This window comes from Perca fluviatilis, chromosome 5 (assembly GCF_010015445.1).
Source record: "Perca fluviatilis chromosome 5, GENO_Pfluv_1.0, whole genome shotgun sequence".
NCBI classification, from domain to species: Eukaryota; Metazoa; Chordata; class Actinopteri; order Perciformes; family Percidae; genus Perca; species Perca fluviatilis.
In genome coordinates, this window is record NC_053116.1 from 10,450,085 (window position 1) to 10,470,791 (window position 20,707).

The window sequence follows — 20,707 nt, forward strand, 5'->3', positions numbered from 1 at the left end:
AAGGGTACTCATGTGGACAAAAAAACAGAAGTGCCCATTTCAGGCACTGGTTACAGCAACACTTGAGACATCAGATGATAAAAGATGATGATGACAAAACCGATTACAAAGACACACCATGGTGGAATTAGAACTATAAGGGTGCTAAAATTGACCCAACTTATATGAGAATCTTCAGGTAAGGTAGCTGAATAAACAGTAAAAAGCTAAATTACCACATTTCCCCTGTCAAACCCCCCCAAAATTCAACCCTTTTGGTTTTTTTTTTTTTACGCTTTTTTTCTTATAATAAAAAAAAAAAATTTTTTCTCAAAAAAAAAACCCTCCACCATGTGATGGGGGTGGCGCCGGCGGCCGCCGATGGATGATGTCCTTGTTGACTCAAAGAAAATGAAGAACTTTCCTATTAGACTTCCTAGAAAACGCCGAGTTAAATCCCCCTGTGCCCGCAGCGCAGCCAGATAGCAGAGCAGTTCAGCTGAGGTATCGTAAAAAAGGCCCTGATTACATCTAAGATGACGCTAAGCAGAGTCGGCATGTTAGAGAGCGTAAAACCATTTTCACAACAATATGTTTTCAATGTCTCACAGATGAGAGTGTCAGCAAGGGAAAACATGACACTTTTCTTCACCCAGTTGCAGCAGTTACGCTAGATTATTATTTAATGACTAACTTTGCATGAACCGGAATGCAGTGTAGAGCTTCACTTTTTGAGCGGCAGTTTGATTTAGTTGAAAAACAAACGAAAGTAAACCATATTAAAAAAGAAGGAGAAAAAAAATAGAAGTAGCAGGGCTGGGCGATAGGGGGAAAATCACAATACGTTTGATCCAAGACCTCGATGTCGATATTGCGACGATATTGTAAGGTTGACAATTGGTGTGTTCACAAAATGGCTTCACATTTAGATTTTTAGATAAATAACCATCATAATGTGGATATAATGACTAAGTGGTTAAAGGCAAATAATAGAACAGCTAGAACAGTCTGGTTGGTTCAGAAAATGACATCACTTTACATCGCTTTACTGTAATGTAGCTTTTGAAACCAGGGAAAGACCAAACTTACCATGTGACGATGTTACGATTCTTCAAAATCGAAGACGATATCTAGTCTCATGTCACGTTATCGATATAATATTGATATATTGCCCAGCCCTAGTTGGAAGTCATATTGCAACTTGTGCTTCAAGATCGTTTCTGACGTGAAGCAACTCACCCTGACCATCACCACTGGTATGAAGCAGACAATACACTGTAAAATGTTTTTACTGATTTAATCCTTGGAGAGTTCAGCCTTGGTTTATGAACGTGAACCTCTACTGTTATTGGAAATAATTCTTTGACAATGAAGATGCTGCGGGGGCATTCACAAGTTAGTTCTTTAGTTTATTGCAAATATGGATGTCATAGGAAAAGGTCTGGCATAAACAAAAACTTAACTTAAGTTGCAATTATACATTTATGTGAATCAATATGTTCCACTCTATTGCCATGAAACACTGCTGCGCGTGGGATTTTAAGGAAAAAATTGCCTTGTGAATGCACGGCAGATGTAAAAGTAGTGCAATTATTCAACAAATATGCAGAAGGTCAACACTGAAGTTAGATTTCATCCATTCATGTGCTTGGTACACAACTTACTAAAGCCGTCTTCTCATCGCTTATGAATTGCATTAATATTGTATTTAATTGCATCCTTGAGGAATAAAAGCGGAGCTGGCACTCACAGAAGACCAAGTAAAAGTGTGCAGTTAAAATCCTGTTCATTATCATCATAATCAGTTACACTTCCTCCGTATTCTGACAGCTGTGCTGCGGTGTAGGGGAGGTTCTTTTTTTCCTCTGTTTCATATTTTAATAATGAATTCATATTCATGAATTCATAGTTTTGTGGTCCCAGCTCTGTTGACTATTCATGATGTAGACACAAATTCACCACTGAGTGCTATATTTGGACTCCAATCACATCATATCCCTGTGGGCATGTTGGATACGGTGTCACCAGCTCCCCCACCCCTCCCTCCCACAGGGTTTCCATGGGGTCTTTAAAGGTCAAAAATTTCAAAATCGAAATTAAAGGCCTTAAAAAGTCGTACATTCGCTGAATTGTTGTGTTCTAGGTCTTACATCATTTTAAACAGGTCTTAATTTCCCTGCTTCCGTGTAACACTACATCTAATGCTCAGTGAAATGCTCCCGCAGCGCTTTAGAATGGTTATTTTATTTCCGCGGTGTTGTAGTTCTTTCTTTCGCTAGTCCAAATATGATTTGCTGACTACAAATGAGACCAACATGCAACTTATTATGCAGCCAATCTATACACCAGTCCTATAATGCAAATGAGGAAATCTGGGAATTGTTTCCGGACTGTTTTTGTTAATGTTGTGATATAGGTCTTATATTTCATTCATAAGGGTTTTTAAAAAGGTCTGAAAAAGTCTTACATTTGGTTTGGTGAAACCTGCAGAAACCCTGCCCCCCCCAAGTCAGTCAGTGGCCCGTTCCACTTGTTTGGACGTTCCCTCGGTCTTAAACTGTGTCATTGTTGGCAGGTACCACCCGGCAGCCCAGAGAGGGGGAGGTTCCTGGAGTGGACTACAATTTCATCAGCGTGGGGGAGTTCCGTGACCTGGAAGAAAGCGGGCTGCTGCTAGAGAGTGGCACCTATGATGGTACGTCTCAATGCAACACATTCTACAATCCTTACGGGATTACAGACAGTTTTATTTTAAAGTAGGAAAAAGAACGAGTTGAAAAACTCAAAGTTGGTATGAATTCTTCGTCTGATAATTTGTCAGATATACATATAGATATACTCTTCCTGTATTGCACCTCGGGCTGGGTATTAAACCTTAATCCTTAGTCAAACATTGAGTATAGACAGCTGTCACTACAGAAAGTTGGATTAAATGCTTGGTTAGATTGAGTTCACTTTGAAGACTTAGCTTTTCAGGTGGTCTCAGTCTGCTTGTTTGGACCTGATCAGCTTTCACTAAAAACCTGAATGAACTGAGCAAAACAGACAAATGTCACCAAACAAACTAGATCGTGAAAGCACCCTTAAACAAGTTTCATGCTCCTTGCGGTCAGCACAGTCGGGGCCTTGTGTCCAGCAGCGTTATTACACAAACTGCGTGTGCGGAACGTCTGAGCGCCGAGCCGTGCACCTCCCAAGATGTAACAACGCCGATCGGGTCTCACAAACCGCGTTGCAATGGTTGGATGGTTGTTCTTGAAGGCGTTTGCGGTGACCATTGCAAGCCCTCCGCACCGCGCTGACCGCAGGAAGTATGAAACCTGTTCTGGAGACGAGGTAGAATAAAGCTCACTTGGGTAGGGCTGGGTATCGTTCAACATTTTGGACTTCGGTACTGGCTCGTAAACTTTTTTTCGATACCAATTTTTATAAAAATCCATTTTACAACATAACGGCACAAAATCTTCTTTATTTATTTTTCAGCTAAGAGAAAAACGAAAAATGTAATAAAATAATTAAAACTAAAAGAATAAAAACTAACCATAGAAACCGAGTATTAAGTTATCACTACTGCACCCTGGGGATACGGCTGCAGCTGAGGATGGATCCCCACATGCTGCCCTGGTTATTAGTTCCCTTGTAAATTCGCTGAGCTGTGCACCATTAGGTCATCACAGGAATTCAACACATTGCCCAAGTCATCAACAGGCTGTCAGCGTGTATCTGTGAAAGAGCTGGAGATAATATATCCCCAAGTGATTTTGCTGCTGAAAAAAAGAACTTCACCCTGGTCCTTTATACACATTGCGTTGGGATTGGCTACGTATGAGCTCTCTCGTCCGCCCTCTGTCCCATATCCAGCCCTGGGAGACTGGCCCCCCCAACCCTGAACCTGTGAACCAGTCAACAGGATGAAGAATGGATCCGCTCTGCCCTTCCCTGCTTAACGTAACACAACCGCATGTGTATTGAAGGCACAGATTCAGAAGTCCTCAGAAAGTTAATCTATAATGCCCAGACATTTGACCTGTGAGTCTCCACAGATAAAACAGTTGAATAAACAAACAGAGTTATCTACGGATAGACCGGCAGTTGAATGCAGGGAAAGAGAGGGAGAGATATTTACCTTCTAATGAATGATTTCCCCACGGTGAGTTAGTCATTGACTACAGATGTTACTGGTTACCATGGCCAGTACAATGTAGGTTGTAAAATTAGCCCTAAGGGATTACCCCATTGCATTGCTTTGGAGAAATATTTTTTGTGCTAATGTGTATTTTAATGGAAGGATGTGAGTCTAGGTATTCACGTAGGACAAGGGAGCAGCAAGTGCGACATGGCTTGTGGTGCAAATAATGTGAAAATAGTTAAACTTTTGTGGATTACAGTTTTAGCATTTAAGTAGTCTCGCGTTGCCATAACCTTCCTCCGCAGCGCTGCGGAGGAGGGTCTGGCGACACAGCATTCCGGGATGGGAGAGAAACGTGCTGTGGTTTATTGGCATTTCTTTAAACCAATCACAATCGTCATGGGCGATGCTAGCCAGACCTTCCTCCGCAGCGCTGTGGAGGAAGGTCTAGCACTGCGAGACTACCTGTTTTATGAACTTAAAATAATTCCATTTTGATTAGAGACACAGATTTAGGTATAACGGAATAGTATCTTTATTTAATTGTTATGCAATAATCACATACTTTAATGATACCATACACTGCCTCTTGGTGCAGTCAAACACACTATCTTATCTTGTATCCTTATTTTTCATTTGTTGCAAATATTTTGGTTCATGCTGGGGCTATAGTTTTTATGTCTTCTGTTGTTTTGTTGTGTTTTATTGTTTCAATGCTACAAAAAGGATTTTTCTCTCGTGGGACAAAATCTGAACTGAACCACGTTCATCCCGCCCCACCTCCTGCGACATTGAACATATAGTTACGGTACATCAGGACAGAAACATTTGTACAGGACATTAGCATGGGCTAGACAGACATAGACAACTTAAAAACAACAATACAGAGAGTGCAGACTAGATATGGACAATCAATGCCTTCACATGCCTTCTTGAGTGCACATTCCGTTTCTCCGTCTGAAGTCTTAATGCATATATGGCCGATTGAATGGAAACATCAACCCAGGCCGCGGCATTGACCGCTGTGACTAATCCTCCAGACCAGTGAACAACAGGGGCTGGATGTATCCACGGTTAATCTGTAACCAAGAGTGACACTCACTCCCCACCGCACTCTGCTGGAGCCAATATCTGAGACGGTGAGTGTTTCACAGATTGTCATATCGCTCGCCAGTAATAGAAAGCTATTTCAGAAGGCCAATATTCAAAAAAAATAAATAAAAGATGCATAACCAAGCATAAAGGAGGAAAATTGTGTGTGTTTATGAGATCGCTCCTCAGGATTAATCCATTATACATACAGTTTGAAATCCCAACTGTCTGGCTCTCTGCATTCCAAGCAGCTCTTTGCAGCAAAGTTGACTCAGCCGTTGGTGAAGTGGATGGCGGAGTTGAAAGTGCACAACAAACAAAGAAAGATTAGTCTGCCAGGTTTTGTTTTACAGAACGATAATAGTGTCAGGGTGTGAGTAATACTCGTTACCTTGGCTGTGCCGAAACTCTCGAGAATTAGATTTGCATGTGAGCCCGTGTGTGTGCATGTATGTGAATTAGGGCATATCCAATTTCTAGCCCTCGCCGTGGTCGGCACAGAAAAAGCCAGCAGTATGAATCATTCATGACAGAGACAGGGAGCTGAAACGGACGAGCACAGTTCAAGGAAAGCAGGTGTCTCAAAGTCAACAACAGTGGATATACAGGAAAGATCTCAGCTGAAGAGGCAGCATTATTAGCCTTATTTGAATGTAAGCCTATAAATATATGATAAAAAAAAAATGCCCTATAATTTTTTATTCTCCATTCCCATCATGTAATTTCATTAAGAATTTTTTAATTGGACTGGCTTCCAAGACTTTATTTCGATTCTTCACGTTTAGTTAAAAAGTTCCTTTATTGTAAGTCAAAAGAAGGCTGTGTTAGGAAGTGTGAACTCTTCTTTTAACTATTCAAACGATTTAAAGGACAGTTCCGGCGCAAAATGAACCTAGGGGTCAGTAACACATGATTACCGAGTCGACCGTTCTTTGGGATATGTTTTCATGCTAATCGAATGTGACCAGTTTTAGGGCAAACCGCTAATTAGCTAATAACGCTAGTCGTCGGGGACACGCGAAAGTAAAAAGAAATCGCTATTTCTACACCACCAACAAGGCTCAAAATAGCACCACACTTCCACGGTAGCATAACTGATCGTGACTGTTTTCCCAAGATGGCGTCCGCCTGTACGGTACGGTCTTTATAAACTATCTTTTTAATAAACTGTCTGTACACTTACAAAGTTCTCAATGCTTCGGTTTACATGTAAGGACCCTCATTATGCTACTGTGGAAGTGTGGTGCTATTTTGAGCCTTGTTAGTCGTGTAGAAATAGCGATTTCTTTTTACTTTTGCGTGGCCCCGACGACTAGCGTTATTAGCTAATTAGCGGTTTGGGCTAAAACTGGACATGCGCTCCCAACTTAGTGAATGCTGGAGACGGGGCTTGCTGGTAGTTTTATGGAAATGTGGATCTTTCAGATGTAGGTTCTTGACTACAACACTGTTGGAGGTTTAAAGTAGTACTATGTGTGAGTGAAAGTGGCCTACTGCATGGATGCTACGGAATTGCACACCATGCATGAAGCACAAACGGCTGAGACAAAGAAATAAGGGCACATGGACAACGCTATGGTACTTTAATTCAAGCTGACAGTTAGAGTCTGTACGTAGTTGTTGGCCTGCCAGGAGCCAATTTGACAGGCGATGAAAAGGGAATCCACTGTGTGTTTGAGAGATTCCAGTAAATACAAAATGTATTTACTGGAAAAGGAATGACCATTTACCATCCCCTTGCTTTGCTGGACCACATTGCCCACAACAACAACAACATTTTATAATTGAAGTCGTTTTTTGGTATAACAGGCTTTGTGAAGTTCAGAGGCAAAGCTGCATAGCTGTGGATTAGATATAAACAGGGCAGGGGGGCCAGAAGTCGCAGAGGAGGATGGGGGCAAAGGTGCAGCGCTAGCAACAGCTGCCCACTCCGTGGAACCGGCAAATAGGAGGCTTGACCGCTCTTCGGACTGCACGGCTGATATCATAGGAGTCGGATTAGTGTTGTTATTGTGCACGTCCAAATAAAACAAAAAAAAAAGAGAGAAAAGAAAACATAAAAAAAGCTGAGACAAAAAGTGGAAGAACAATATATGGAAGGATAAAGAGAGAGAAAAATAAAGTTAGGGGGGATGTTTAATTTATACCCGGTGTCACGGCACAGACTTAGGAGATGAACATAAATGAGGAAGGATGTTTATGTATGAGAGGTAGGCCATCGAACAGGAGGATTGTGAAGCTGTTCAAAACACACACACACACACACACACACACACAAGTCCGTATTACTATCTTTGTGGGGACATATCATTGACATAATGCATTCCCTAGCCCCTTACCTTAACCTTAACCATCCCAACTGAATGCCTAACCTTAACCCTTATCCTCACCCTAACCATAACCTAATTCTAACCCTAGTCCTAAAACCAAGTCTTAACCCTCAAACAGCCCTTTAAACTCGTGGGGACCAGCATTTTGGTCCCCACGAGGCTGTGCAGACCCCACAAGTATACTGTAGTCCCCGGTTTTTGGACCCCACGAATATAGTAAAACAGGTACACACACACACACACACACACACACACACACACACACACACACACACAAACACAAGCATTGGGAGTAGAGGAATGCAGGGTTGACAAGGTTGGCTTGTGAAGTGTGGGCATCCATGCCGAGCAGGGCCAGAGCACTGTGCCAAGGCTGGAGCACAAGATGGGCTTCACCTGCCTGGGGCTCTGGCAGTCAGTGGTGAGGCCTGGGCAGCCAGGGCACTGCCCGATAGAGGCCAACCCCATCCTCAATGATTAATGGGGGTCTGTGACTGTGCCTGGCAGGTTCAAAGAGGCAGGGGGGATAAACTCTGAGTCGGGGTGGGTGGGGTGGTGGGAGCTTTGGGAGGGAGCTTGTGAAGGCTGAGCCCAAGTATAAACCCTTGTGAGGTTTTCCCAAAGTTCCACACAACATAAGGGGGTGTCTCCAATTTCCATTTGTGTTTGAAAACACCGAACCATTTCACATTGCTAAATGACCATGACTGCACGAGTCTTTGTTTGCTATAGCATTTCCATCACCGCTTTTTTTTTTCTTCTTCTTTTTCTGAAGGGTATAGTGAGATTTAGATGCACTGCAGCAGATGTAACTCTGGTCACAGTTGTGCATTTAATTTGAGTTGGAGATGAGATATGCTGGCAGCTGCTGACGGAAACAGATGACGTGACACACACACACACACACACACACACACACACACACACACACATTCTTTCTCACCCATAAACACACATGGTTTTAGTAATGCATATTTCTTTTCTTTTTTTAAATACTCCCTTGAAACTACTTCTTACTGGCAGCAAACACAACCATGCATGTGAAACGAGCAAATGGCTTTGTAATTCTCTGACAGTGCCAAGCAAGCGTTGGCCCAGGCTGCTAAAAATGAAAATTTGCTTTACACTGTCCACCCACCACTCGCAGATAGCAAAAAGAGCTTTAATGTAATCACACTATGGCCAAATCAGTAGCCCTCTAGGCACACTGTTTCTGCTGCTGTTACCTTTAACACGACTGCTACTTGCCATTTTTGCCACGGCGTGACTAAAGCCAAAGCAAGATTGAAATTACGTAAACTGCCGATAGCCAGAAATGTTGAATTTTACAGTACGATGTGCTGGAATTGTTTTCGGTGTGCCTCTAATAGGTGAAACACCAAATTAGTACGTACATGCACCTCATCAAGTTTGTATCCTTCTAGTCAGTCTACAGTTGCAGTAGTAAATACAAGGCAGATCAAAACAATAACAAAAGACAGAGCAATGGCGTCATTGCAGTCGGATTCTCCTGGTTAGGATTCCTTCAGTGTTCATACATCAAACATTACAGTCCACATAACTCAACACATATAAAACCTACATTAAACATTACAGTCCACATAACTCAACACATATAAAACCTACATTAAACATTACAGTCCACATAACTCAACACATATAAAACCTACATTAAACATTACAGTCCACATAACTCAACACATATAAAACCTACATTAAACATTACAGTCCACATAACTCAACACATATAAAACCTACATTAAACATTACAGTCCACATAACTCAACACATATAAAACATACATCAAACATTACAGTCCACATAACTCAAAACATAAAACCTACATTAAACATTACAGTCCACATAACTCAACACATATAAAACATACATTAAACATTACAGTCCACATAACTCAACACATATAAAACATATATCAAACATTACAGTCCACATAACTCAACACATATAAAACATACATCAAACATTACAGTCCACATAACTCAACACATATAAAACATACATCAAACATTACAGTCCACATACAGTACAGGCAAAAAGTTTGGACACACCTCATTCAATGCGTTTCCTTTTTATTTTCATGACTATTTACATTGTAGATTCTCACTGAAGTTATCAAAACTATGAATGAACACATATGGAATTATGTACTTAACAAAAAAGTGTGAAATAACTGAAAACATGTCTTATATTTTAGATTCTTCAAAGTAGCCACCCTTTGCTTTTTTATTAATAAGGGAAATAATTCCACTAATTAACCCTGACAAAGCACACCTGTGAAGTGAAAACCATTTCAGGTGACTACCTCATGAAGCTCATTGAGAGAACACCAAGGGTTTGCAGAGTTATCAAAAAAGCAAAGGGTGGCTACTTTGAAGAATCTAAAATATAAGACATGTTTTCAGTTATTTCACAATTTTTTGTTAAGTACATAATTCCATATGTGTTCATTCATAGTTTTGATGCCTTCAGCGAGAATCTACAATGTAAATAGCCATGAAAATAAAGGAACACATTGAATGAGAAGGTGTGTCCAAACTTTTGGCCTGTACTGTAACTCAACACATATAAAACATACATCAAACATTACAGTCCACATAACTCAAAACATATAAAACAAACATCAAACATTACAGTCCACGTAACTCAACACATATAAAACATACATCAAACATTACAGTCCACATAACTCAACACATATAAAACATACATCAAACATTACAGTCCACATAACTCAAAACATATAAAACAAACATCAAACATTACAGTCCACGTAACTCAACACATATAAAACATACATCAAACATTACAGTCCACATAACTCAACACATATAAAACATACATCAAACATTACAGTCCACATAACTCAACACATATAAAACATACATCAAACATTACAGTCCACATAACTCAACACATATAAAACATACATCAAACATTACAGTCCACGTAACTCAACACATTTAAAGACATACATTAAACATTACAGTCCACATAACTCAACACATTTAAAGACATACAATAAATATTAGTCAACATAAATGACAAACAAAAGACGTATGTGAGAGAATGAGTAAAACTGATGTGTCTATGAATCTAAGCTTACGCTGACGACTCTCTTAACGTTGTACTAAAAAAAAAAATCTGAAAATCCCTAACTGCATAGGTTTCTAGAAATATGATTTTTCCAAGGTGTTTTTTTTTTAATTTCCTTTTTTAACATTGATCTCTGTGTTAGTTTTTGTCAATAACAGTGTTAAAGAATTCCATGTTTTCATCAAGTTATATACTACTGTGCGTTTTAGGTAATTAGTGTTTGCCCTGGGGAGTGAAAACTTTGGCCTTCTCTTGCCTCTCTGGTGGCATATGTACTGTATATCACTCTAAATTGTGTTATAATCGGACTATACGGATATGATTACGTTTTTTGGGATTGTAAAACTTTCCATGTTGAAAGTAGAAGGGCAGCGATCATATTGTCTTCAGCTTTTAGACAGTTAAGACAAAAAATGCACGGTATGTAAGGAAGTATACATTTTGCATACGTGTGTTGAATACTGTATTATTGCTGTAGTGTTTGGGAGTGACCATTACAGTGCAGCATATTGTAGAATCCCGAGATCACAAATGTGATCAGCCAGTAGGGAAGAGCGTGTGGGAGGAATGATTCTTTCCTAGACATTACAGTAATTGGTTTTTGCTCTATTTCTTGCTCATTGTTGCATTTCTAACAGGATAATGTTGCATGTTGACTTATGGATTCAGTGCCCGTATCATTTGTGGCTATTTTTGTCACACACACACACACACACACTCTCATTGTGGAGCTGTTACCATGGTGGCTCCCACAATATTTTCATTTTTTTCCTTCCAATAATGAACAGCCCATTAATCTAAGGAAGTAATTAAGGTGGAAGATTTGAGGTGTTCACTCAGACATAATCTGGGTTGCCAAAGGGTGACCAGACAGGTCTTTGTCCTGATAATGAGACACTGGACATGTGTTAATGAGGCAGAATTATACATCAGGAGCACGGACAGGTTAGATCAGTGTTTTCTCTCTCTGGCATCAATCGTGAGGGGAAAGCACAGCAGCAGCGTCCGCGTCACTAGATGAGCTATTACGATGGCAGCTTTAACTGCACTGAATGGAGATGATGATCTGGGCAAACTACTTTCTCTCTTCTGGTAGTCTAATAGTGGTGGGTCAATGACAAAATGGCTTGTTCTGAACTGCAGATTTTTTTTTTTTTAGCTTTTTCAATGCAGACCGCAGCAACGCAAGTGCTAATTTACAAGTCAGTTTTGAGACTGACAGTTTCTGACATGCTCAATACTTAACTCATCTATCTACTCAAACGGGAGGCCTGTGTGTGTGTGTGTGTGTGTGTGTGTGTGTGTGTGTGTGTGTGTGTGTGTGTGTGTGTGTGTGTGTGTGTGTGTGTGTGTGTGTGTGTGTGTGTGCGTGTGTGTGTGTGTGTCCGTGCATCTGTTTTAGGAATATCTCATGAACCGTTCATCCAATCTACTTCACACTTGGTTTCCCGGGTACCAAATGAACTTGGGGTTTGAATTTTGGAGCAATTTGGACAGCGTTGGATATTAAAAATAAAACTAAACTGTCGAACAATAAACTGCTAGTGCAGCACGCAGCAGGCTCTTGACACGCTCTGGACAGCAGCGGGGGTTGGGGGAGGTTTACTGGCTTGGGCTGCGGTGCACTTTTTGCAGCTTCTAACCTAACATGTTTGCTGGATATACCAGGCTAAGTTTTCTTCACGTTCCGTGAGCATGAGCGGATAGCTGACAGGAACATCGCAAATGTTGGGGGGGAAAAAAGGCGCTACGTAACGCTGGCTTTTCCGTGTCTATTATTTCACATAACGGAAACTCAATAGAAAGCCATTTGCCAACACTAAATATCAAACAAAAGCCAGACAATATATCGTGTGAAGTTGCTGTGAGCTGCACATTCACCGCTTCTAAACCGAGGCAGATTATAACCTAATCTTGGTGATTATTTCTCCACAGCGCCGTGCAATGCGAGAATATCTCAGCGCTGAACCGGGCAGACACAGCAGTCTTCATCAGACTACCCCCGCGGCTGGTTAATTCATTCTACTGCTTATGACACTAATAACATTACCAAAATACCCCCAGCGAATCAAATCCTTACGTCAACGTTAACCGTCAAGCCACAAGTGTTACATTCGTTAACGATAATGCGAGACGAGACAACATCGCCGTCATTACAAACGCTGACTGTGGTGATATCGACATGCAATATCGTTGACGAAAAAGACAACACTTAACTTTTTTCTCTCTCTTTCTCTCTCTGCACACATTCCCCACCCCCCCCCATTATAACTCTGCACACATACACACACACACACCACACACACACAGACACACACACAGAGTCCGGTTCTTGTGGTTGATTAACGCAGATGTGCTGATTGGCTCTCATAACGGGCTGGGTGGGTAGCACACCGCCATGAGTCCGTGAGGCTAACGTCTGCTTACGCCACATGTTCTTTGTGATATTTTGTGATTACATTCTGAATCTGGTCAGGTAAATATAGTAGGACAATGTCTTCCTCTGATATAGATGTAGCCTTCAGTGCAAGTCAGTAGTAGGCTGTAAAGTGGAGTTGCATATTAAGTGGTTCGGGGTCCTTCTGTAAGTCATTTTGGGGTACAATTTGGTTTTGGAGAATTCTACAAGCAGCATTACGACAGGCCAAGCAATCGGCCCGTTCCAAACGGGCACATTTTCAACAGGCACTGTACTAGTATTATGAAATAAGGCATTTCTGTTTCTTTCCAGTAGGCTAATCAGGCAAGTCAACTAAGAACTTTCATTTCTTTAAAACATCTTTTTTTACCTAACCAAACTACCTGCTCTTGCTTCTGATTATCTCCACCAAGGACGTCATGTTTTTGTTTGTCCGTTTGGTGGCTTGTGTGTTTTTCTGTCAGCAGTATTACAGAAAAACTACTGACCCGATTTTTCATGTAACTTGGTGGAAGGGTGTAGCATGGGCCAAGGAAGAACCCATTGAATTTTGGATCGGATCTGAATCACAGGGCGGATGGACGCACAAATTATTTTTCACTTTCGTTAACATTGCGAAAATAGGGCATTGGTGCTGAATTCATGTGGTGTCGGAATAATCGGAAGGAACTGGGAAAAGTCACACTGCAATAACACTGTGTGATAGGGCAGGGGTTCTCAACTGGTCTCACCCTGTGACCCACCTTTTCCCATGGTCATTAAGTCGCGACCCACTTTCATATGATTCAAGCCAAGCAAATTTCATGCCCTCATGTGCAAGCACTTCTTACATATCATACCCTGTGGGTTTCTGTCCCTTTTTATCCTCAATGTACGAAAATCCACATTTTAAATACTACGGGGTCACAAACCGGACACAAACTTAAAGTAAACGTTCATCAAATGATGGTTACCATGGCTACAGCGCTAGACTGCTGCACGGCTCTGACGCATGATCTGTCAAAATAAAAGTCCAAAATCAAATGCGCATTCAATATTATTTATTTATTTATCGACCAGCTGTCTCAACCCACCAGTTGAGAATTGCCGAGATGGGGCATTTGTGCTGCATTCATCTGGTGTCGGAATAATCGGAAGATGAGTTACCGAAAATTCACTCTGCATTAACATAGGGATAGGGCATACCTTGGCAGAGGTCGGCCCTCTCCAAGTGCCCTTCTTGTTATACCTGAGATATGTAAATAATGTCTCTCTAATGTGTAGGTGCATGTAAATAGCTTTGTATGGGCATGTGTACATTTGTGTATTTACTGTATGTATTTTTACATTTTTAGGGGAATCAGTGAGTGTGGCTATGCCTGGGAGAGCGTTTTTCTGTGTATGTGGGAGTGTATTTGTGTTGTTTTGCTTCATGTACTGTATTTGCTGTATAGTTATTTTAAGGACCCCCTTTAACCCTTGTGTTGTCCTAGGGTCAAATTTGACCCGTTTTCAAAGTTTTTTTATATCAGAAATATGGGTTTCTTACAACCAAATTGCCCAAAATTAACATGGATGCATGATGTACGTTGTATGGAATCCATATAACAATCTTCACAGGTACAATTAATGATTGCTTTCATTGAATTTTGGTTTTATTCAATTTTAGAACATTTGAAGAAAACAATTTAAATGGTTTCAAAACAGTGTCAAGACTAAACCTTGACACAGAACAGTCTGTTATTCACTCATCGTCCTCTGATCTTGACTATTAGTCAAAAAATGCATAATTTCAGCTTTTTTTAACTCAAAAATTAGGTATAATGTCATTTAAATTAGGTTTAATGACCATGAATTTAAAAAAGCGTTTAGAAAAGTGACAAAAACATGTGTGTGAATATTGTTGGAGTGCCTGCCACATGTTAGGCATTATTTCATCTGATATCCTTTACCTGTTCATTCACTTATTTATTAATCATGTGTCCAGTGGAATCCCAAATATCCACCCGTTTGATCCAACCCATTTTTGCTGCCCATGTTCTGGCTGTTTTTAAATTATTCACTCTGATTGTTGTTGCTGGAGCTAGTTGAAATCTTTGATATGATAAAACACACTAGCTATATACAGTTGTCGCATCAAAAGAAAGATAGGGGACCTTTTTTTTTTGTCAAATTTGAATATTAATAGGATTGAGCATTCAAACTATATTAAATGGAACAGTGGATATTTAGTAACTAATATATTACAATATGATAATAGATTAAATGAAACGATATAACTGACTGTAGAAAGCTGGGGACTGCCATGTCCCAGAGTCGCAGGATATAAATGCTAATTTTAAACTGCATTTTGTTGAAAGACCCGACTCCTCCGAGACATTTCACTTAATTCTAGCCCAGCCTCCTTCTTTTGAGTTATGTGTTTTTTTTAGTTTTTTTTTTAGGCTGTATAGTTTTACAGCCCCGCTTGATTGAGTTATACATTCTCATCAATGACTGTGGCTCATTATTACAGTATAATTACAACACGATCCATCTCACTGCAGTTCCTCATTGTGGCCGCTGTCTCCCGGCTCCTTGTTAATGGGTATTTACAGAGGCTACGTGTGCCTTTTGTGTGAGCTTCAGAGTGCACGGAGCAAATTACCACATCTAATTTAACTCCCTTGTTTTGCATTCCGTCAGTAAGCATATCCCATTAATTACAAACCTAGTCAAGGATTTAATGGTTTTCGATAAGGTACCAATGTTAATACTTCATACATTAAAACACGGATTAGTGTAATCAATTTAAATGTGTTGTGACGCCCGGATGATTTGCGCTTTTTAGTCGGTGGGTTGATTGTTTATTTAGCGTGTTATAGTTCTAGCTGGTAAAGAAACGGTCAGCTGTAAAGTCTCGACAAGTGATGGTTTATGGTTTATTCCCACTTTGCTGTGATTGTGATATATGAGGCACATCAGGCCATATCCTATCTTGTTTGTCTTACTTTCAATATGGAAAACAATAATTTAATAGGCATTAGGGCTGCACAATTAATTGCAATTTTTTTTATTGAAATCGCAATATGGACTAGTGCAATATCCAAATCACAGGCGGGGCGCAATATTTGTCAAAGGCAAAAAGTACTGTGGTGCTGCAGAAATGTCCCGGCCTACAAATCCTATCCTACAGACTAAAGAAAAACATCTTTGTTTGGTACAGATCCTCACAAAAATCCCACTTTTTTTATATATATATATTTTACAATGAAAATGAGAATAATGATACAAACTGATCATTCCCTCCACTATCAAGAATCGTATCGCAGTCGCAATATCAGTCAAAAATAATCGCAATTAGAGCGCCTGGGTGGCTCACCTGGTGGGGCGCGCGGCCATGTGCAGGGGCTCAGTCCTCGGTGCAGGATCCGATTGGTCCGATTCCGACCTGCGGCCCTTTGCTGCATGTTGTTCCCCCTCTCTCTCTCTCCCATTTCATGTCTAAGCTGTCCTGTCACAAATAAAGGCCAATTGACTTTAAAATAGAAAGAAAATACTGTATTTTCCTCACATCGTGCAACCCTAATAGACATGTTCCAAAAAGTGAAGAAATGGTAGCACATCTCAGGTTCCCAAGTTAAGGAGGACAAAATACTGCTCTGAAGAAGTCTGTGTGCCGAAACGCATCCGCGTTGATTTATTATGACGTGAGCCGGATTAAAAAAGTGCAATGACAGTATTTTGTCCTCCTTAATTTAGGAACCTGAGATGTGCTACCTTTTTGGAACATGGCTATTGGATTTTGGGTTTAGCACTCACACCAAATATCCCAATTGTTGAAGCACAATCTCCCCCTTTCAACTCAGTAGTGTAATAGGCTTTTGAAAAATATTTCTTTAAATGAGAGAATGAAACTCTAAAATAAAAAAAATCTATTGCGCCTCATTTTGCGTTATGTGGAAACGGAATTCCATTGTCACAAAATGTATGCTAGCAAGAAAGTGCCATCTCTCTCTCTCTCTCTCTCTCTCTCTCTCTCTCTCTTTCTCTCACTCCCTCACTGCCTCCAGTCCTTCCATTCTCATTTCTCTCTCTTCCTCTGAGTGGACTCCTTTGTCACAGTGGCCCCCCCGATGCAGTGTTTAACTGTTACAATACAACGTTCAGCCTCTCAGACACAGCTCAGTGTTAACCACACAACAATCCAACACTAACCCTGGAGGGCTGTGGCTTCCCAGAGACAGACAACAACCAGCGAATCAATATTTGTACCATACCCTCCCAACTATTTTCTCACCTCTTTGTGCTTTGAAGTTTTTCATCGTTTACTCTTTTTTGCTTCTCTTGCTGAAAGAGACAACAGTGGTGAGTGGTAAAGTGGGTCACCCCCTCTCGTATATATATATATATATAGTAGTTGAGGAAAGACGAAGGCTCGCTCGCTCTGTGGTGTAAGGCTGTTTTTCCGCCCTAGGCACCGACGTGACAGCAAATGCAAGCTGATGGACTTGAAGGGGCAATCGAGTGCTTGAGATGCTACCTTGGCGTAAATGCTGTAGTCCCAGTTCCCCGGAGACTCAAGCAGTAAATATGACAATCCACCAGTCCAGGCTTTTTGGTTTTTGGTCTGTAGTTTTGAAAAGAAAAAAAAAAAAAAAAAGTTGGGGCAAGCATGTCTCTGTTGTTAAATTACAGTCTCCTGCTAGCTGGTAGGTGTGCCTAATCAGCAGGTTTGGATCTGGAAAGGCAACATGACCCTCTCCGTGTGTTGGATGAGACATATGGTACTGTGGTTAAAACGATCCCTGGCCAACGGCGTGGATCAGTTGTGACAGCGAAAAACGGTATCCGATGGGAATTTGCGTCGAAAAGAATCGAGGGACCCCTTTATCCAGGAAACTGTTCCAAAAACCTGAGTTACGGCAGGAAAAGCTTGGCCTCATTTTGTTCCAACCAATACAGCTCTGCCAGCTATGATTTGTAGCACACAATCAGACTCCGTTGAGTCTTTTAAAGACATTTTAACAACGGCTACACTCGAAGTGAGAGATGGTCCCGTCGTGATCTGGTATCAAGGAAGTGGTTTTGCAGCTGCACTGGTGCTTAGTTGTCTCGTCTGTGGTGGTGCACTGCTAAGCCAAGTCAACGTGCAGTTCTTTCCTACAGTATTTAACATTTGTGATGACTATGTGTCAGCATTCTGCTGGTATTCCTATACTCGTGAGGACCAAATGTTATCACAAGGGTAGAAGAATCCTCCATGCAAAGCAGAGTATACAGCGAGACTTTATTCTGTTATAAATCACAAATAAAGTCTCCGCTACCGTACGTGTAGTTAGCAGTGAATTACAATGGAGCGTAGCAGCACTTTCTACCGTCAGAAATCGCAGGTAAAAGCTTCTAAACCAAGTACTACACAACCGTACATGTTTCAGCAGGAATGTGATCCGAAATTGGGGAGAAATTCACAACATCCGCAACCAAGATTGCAGCTTTCCCTGGCGTTAGCACGTAGCTACATGCGGCGGTGTATGTAAACGTACATACACCCACAGTAGCGTGCCTGCCTAGAGCAGATGACCATATATAGAAATCCGGCTCGGTATGACATCATACCGATGATCTTAAGAGGAGTAATTCCATTCATTATTTCAAAAAGCTGTTTAAAACTTTAATTTTTTTCAAATATAAGGTTGCCTAAGTAAAATCATATAGGTATGTGTGTATGTATATGTGCAAGCATATGTATGTGCGTGTATGTATATGTGTATGCATATGAAAATATATATAGTATGTATATATGTATGTGTGTATGAATGCATATTTTTATGCATGTATATTGTTTATGTTTAACTTCTGATGGGTAGATGTTGTTTTGTAAATAGGGTAGGCGTAATAAGCTATGGCTTCAGCCTAAACCTTTTCGTTTACCACCCTTGTTTGGAATGAACTTGCTGTACTTATATTATGTTTTATGTTTAGTAACTGAATAAACCTTCATTCATTCATTCATACGGATCACAGGGATTTCTTTTAAATACGTTTATCTTATTATTTATATACATGAACATCCGACAGAAAATACAGAAAAGCATAATAGGTCTCCTTTAAAGCTTTAGTGTGTAACTTTTTTAATATTAAAGGTCCCATGGCATGAAAATGTCACTTTATGAGGTTTTTTAACATTAATATGTGTTCCCCCCTAGCCTGCCTATGGTCCCCCAGTGGCTAGAAATGGTGATAGGTGTAAACCGAGCCCTGGGTATCCTCCTCTGCCTTTGAGAAAATGAAAGCTCAGATGGGCAGATCTGGAAGGTTACCTCCCCTTTCTCTGCTTTGCCCGCCCAGAGAATTTGGCCCACCCATTATGGCTTTCGAACGAGCAAAGTGGCAGTTGGTCAAGGCCACACCCCCACCCTCCACCTTGTCCCCCCTCTCTCCTCCTCAATAGCTACAGACACAGAAATGGCACATCCTAAGGAAAGCTCATTGTGGGACTGGCTCTAGTGGCTGTAATTCTGCACCAAGACTGAATTTTGGGAAAGAGACTTCAGATACAGTATTAGGGGACCACTAAGGTCTATATAAAAGAGACTTCAGATACAGTATTAGGGGACCACTAAGGTCTATATAAAAGAGACTTCAGATACAGTATTAGGGGACCACTAAGATCTATATAAAAGAGACTTCAGATACAGTATTAGGGGACCACTAAGGTCTATATAAAAGAGACTTCAGATACAGTATTAGGGGACCACTAAGGTCTATATAAAAGAGACTTCAGATACAGTATTAGGGGACCACTAAGGTCTATATAAAAGAGACTTCAGATACAGTATTAGGGGACCACTAAGATCTATATAAAAGAGACTTCAGATACAGTATTAGGGGACCACTAAGGTCTATATAAAAGCATCCAAAGAGCACCATGTCATGGGACCTTTAATGAACGTCTGTTACATTCAAGCCATTTCCAAATGAGTTGATACAAAGCTAAATATCAGCTCCACAGAACTCTCTCTGGATTTCTCTCAGTATGGCTGTTTAGAAAATAGTGTCGTCCGGCGACAATCCTGCGCAGAAACTCGAGTAAAGATAATTACCTTGTCTGAAGATTCCATCATGTTTTTTTGAATCCTCCGTGTCCTCTTGGTTACAAGCAACTGTGTGGAGGAGGGGTGGGGGGGCGGTGCGTGATCGCGGAAGGCTTGTATCATGTGGATGCATAGACCGTGTTGTTGTCATTACTTCGAATTCCTCATGGGGGAGACAGAAACTACACACTGTAGCTTTAAGGTTAGGTATGTAGTAATGGAGGGAACAAGTTAGGGTTACATAATGACTGTAGTCAAAGAAGTCCTGTAGATGTTAAATACGTTTGTTGTCTCCCTCTCTTCATTCCAGGAAACTACTATGGGACCCCTAAGCCCCCTGCAGAGCCCAGCCCCGTGCAGCCCGACTTGGTGGACCAGGTTCTGTTTGATGAAGAGTTTGACACGGAGGTCCAGCGAAAACGCACCACCTCTGTCAGTAAGATGGACAGAAAGGACAGCGCCGCGCCAGAGGAGGAAGACGAAGAAGAGAGGCCTCCGATGGTCAACGGCCTGGCTGGTGAGAGAGACGCACCATTTGTCTTGTTCGTGGGACTGCTTCTGCAATTCCTATTACATTACAACAGCTTAG

The 20,707-nt window shown here is 40.9% G+C and overlaps 1 protein-coding gene across 3 annotated transcripts in view; it reads left to right on the forward strand.

Annotated features, from left to right (window-relative positions):
* Positions 1-20,707, forward strand: part of magi3a (membrane associated guanylate kinase, WW and PDZ domain containing 3a) — a 199,587-nt gene that overhangs the window by 123,337 nt on the left and 55,543 nt on the right. For all 3 annotated transcript variants that reach the window (XM_039799829.1, XM_039799830.1, XM_039799831.1), the window contains exons 3-4: positions 2,555-2,674; positions 20,429-20,635. In XM_039799829.1, coding sequence (XP_039655763.1) covers positions 2,555-2,674; positions 20,429-20,635 — 327 coding nt within the window. The remainder of the gene's footprint in view (positions 1-2,554; positions 2,675-20,428; positions 20,636-20,707) is intronic.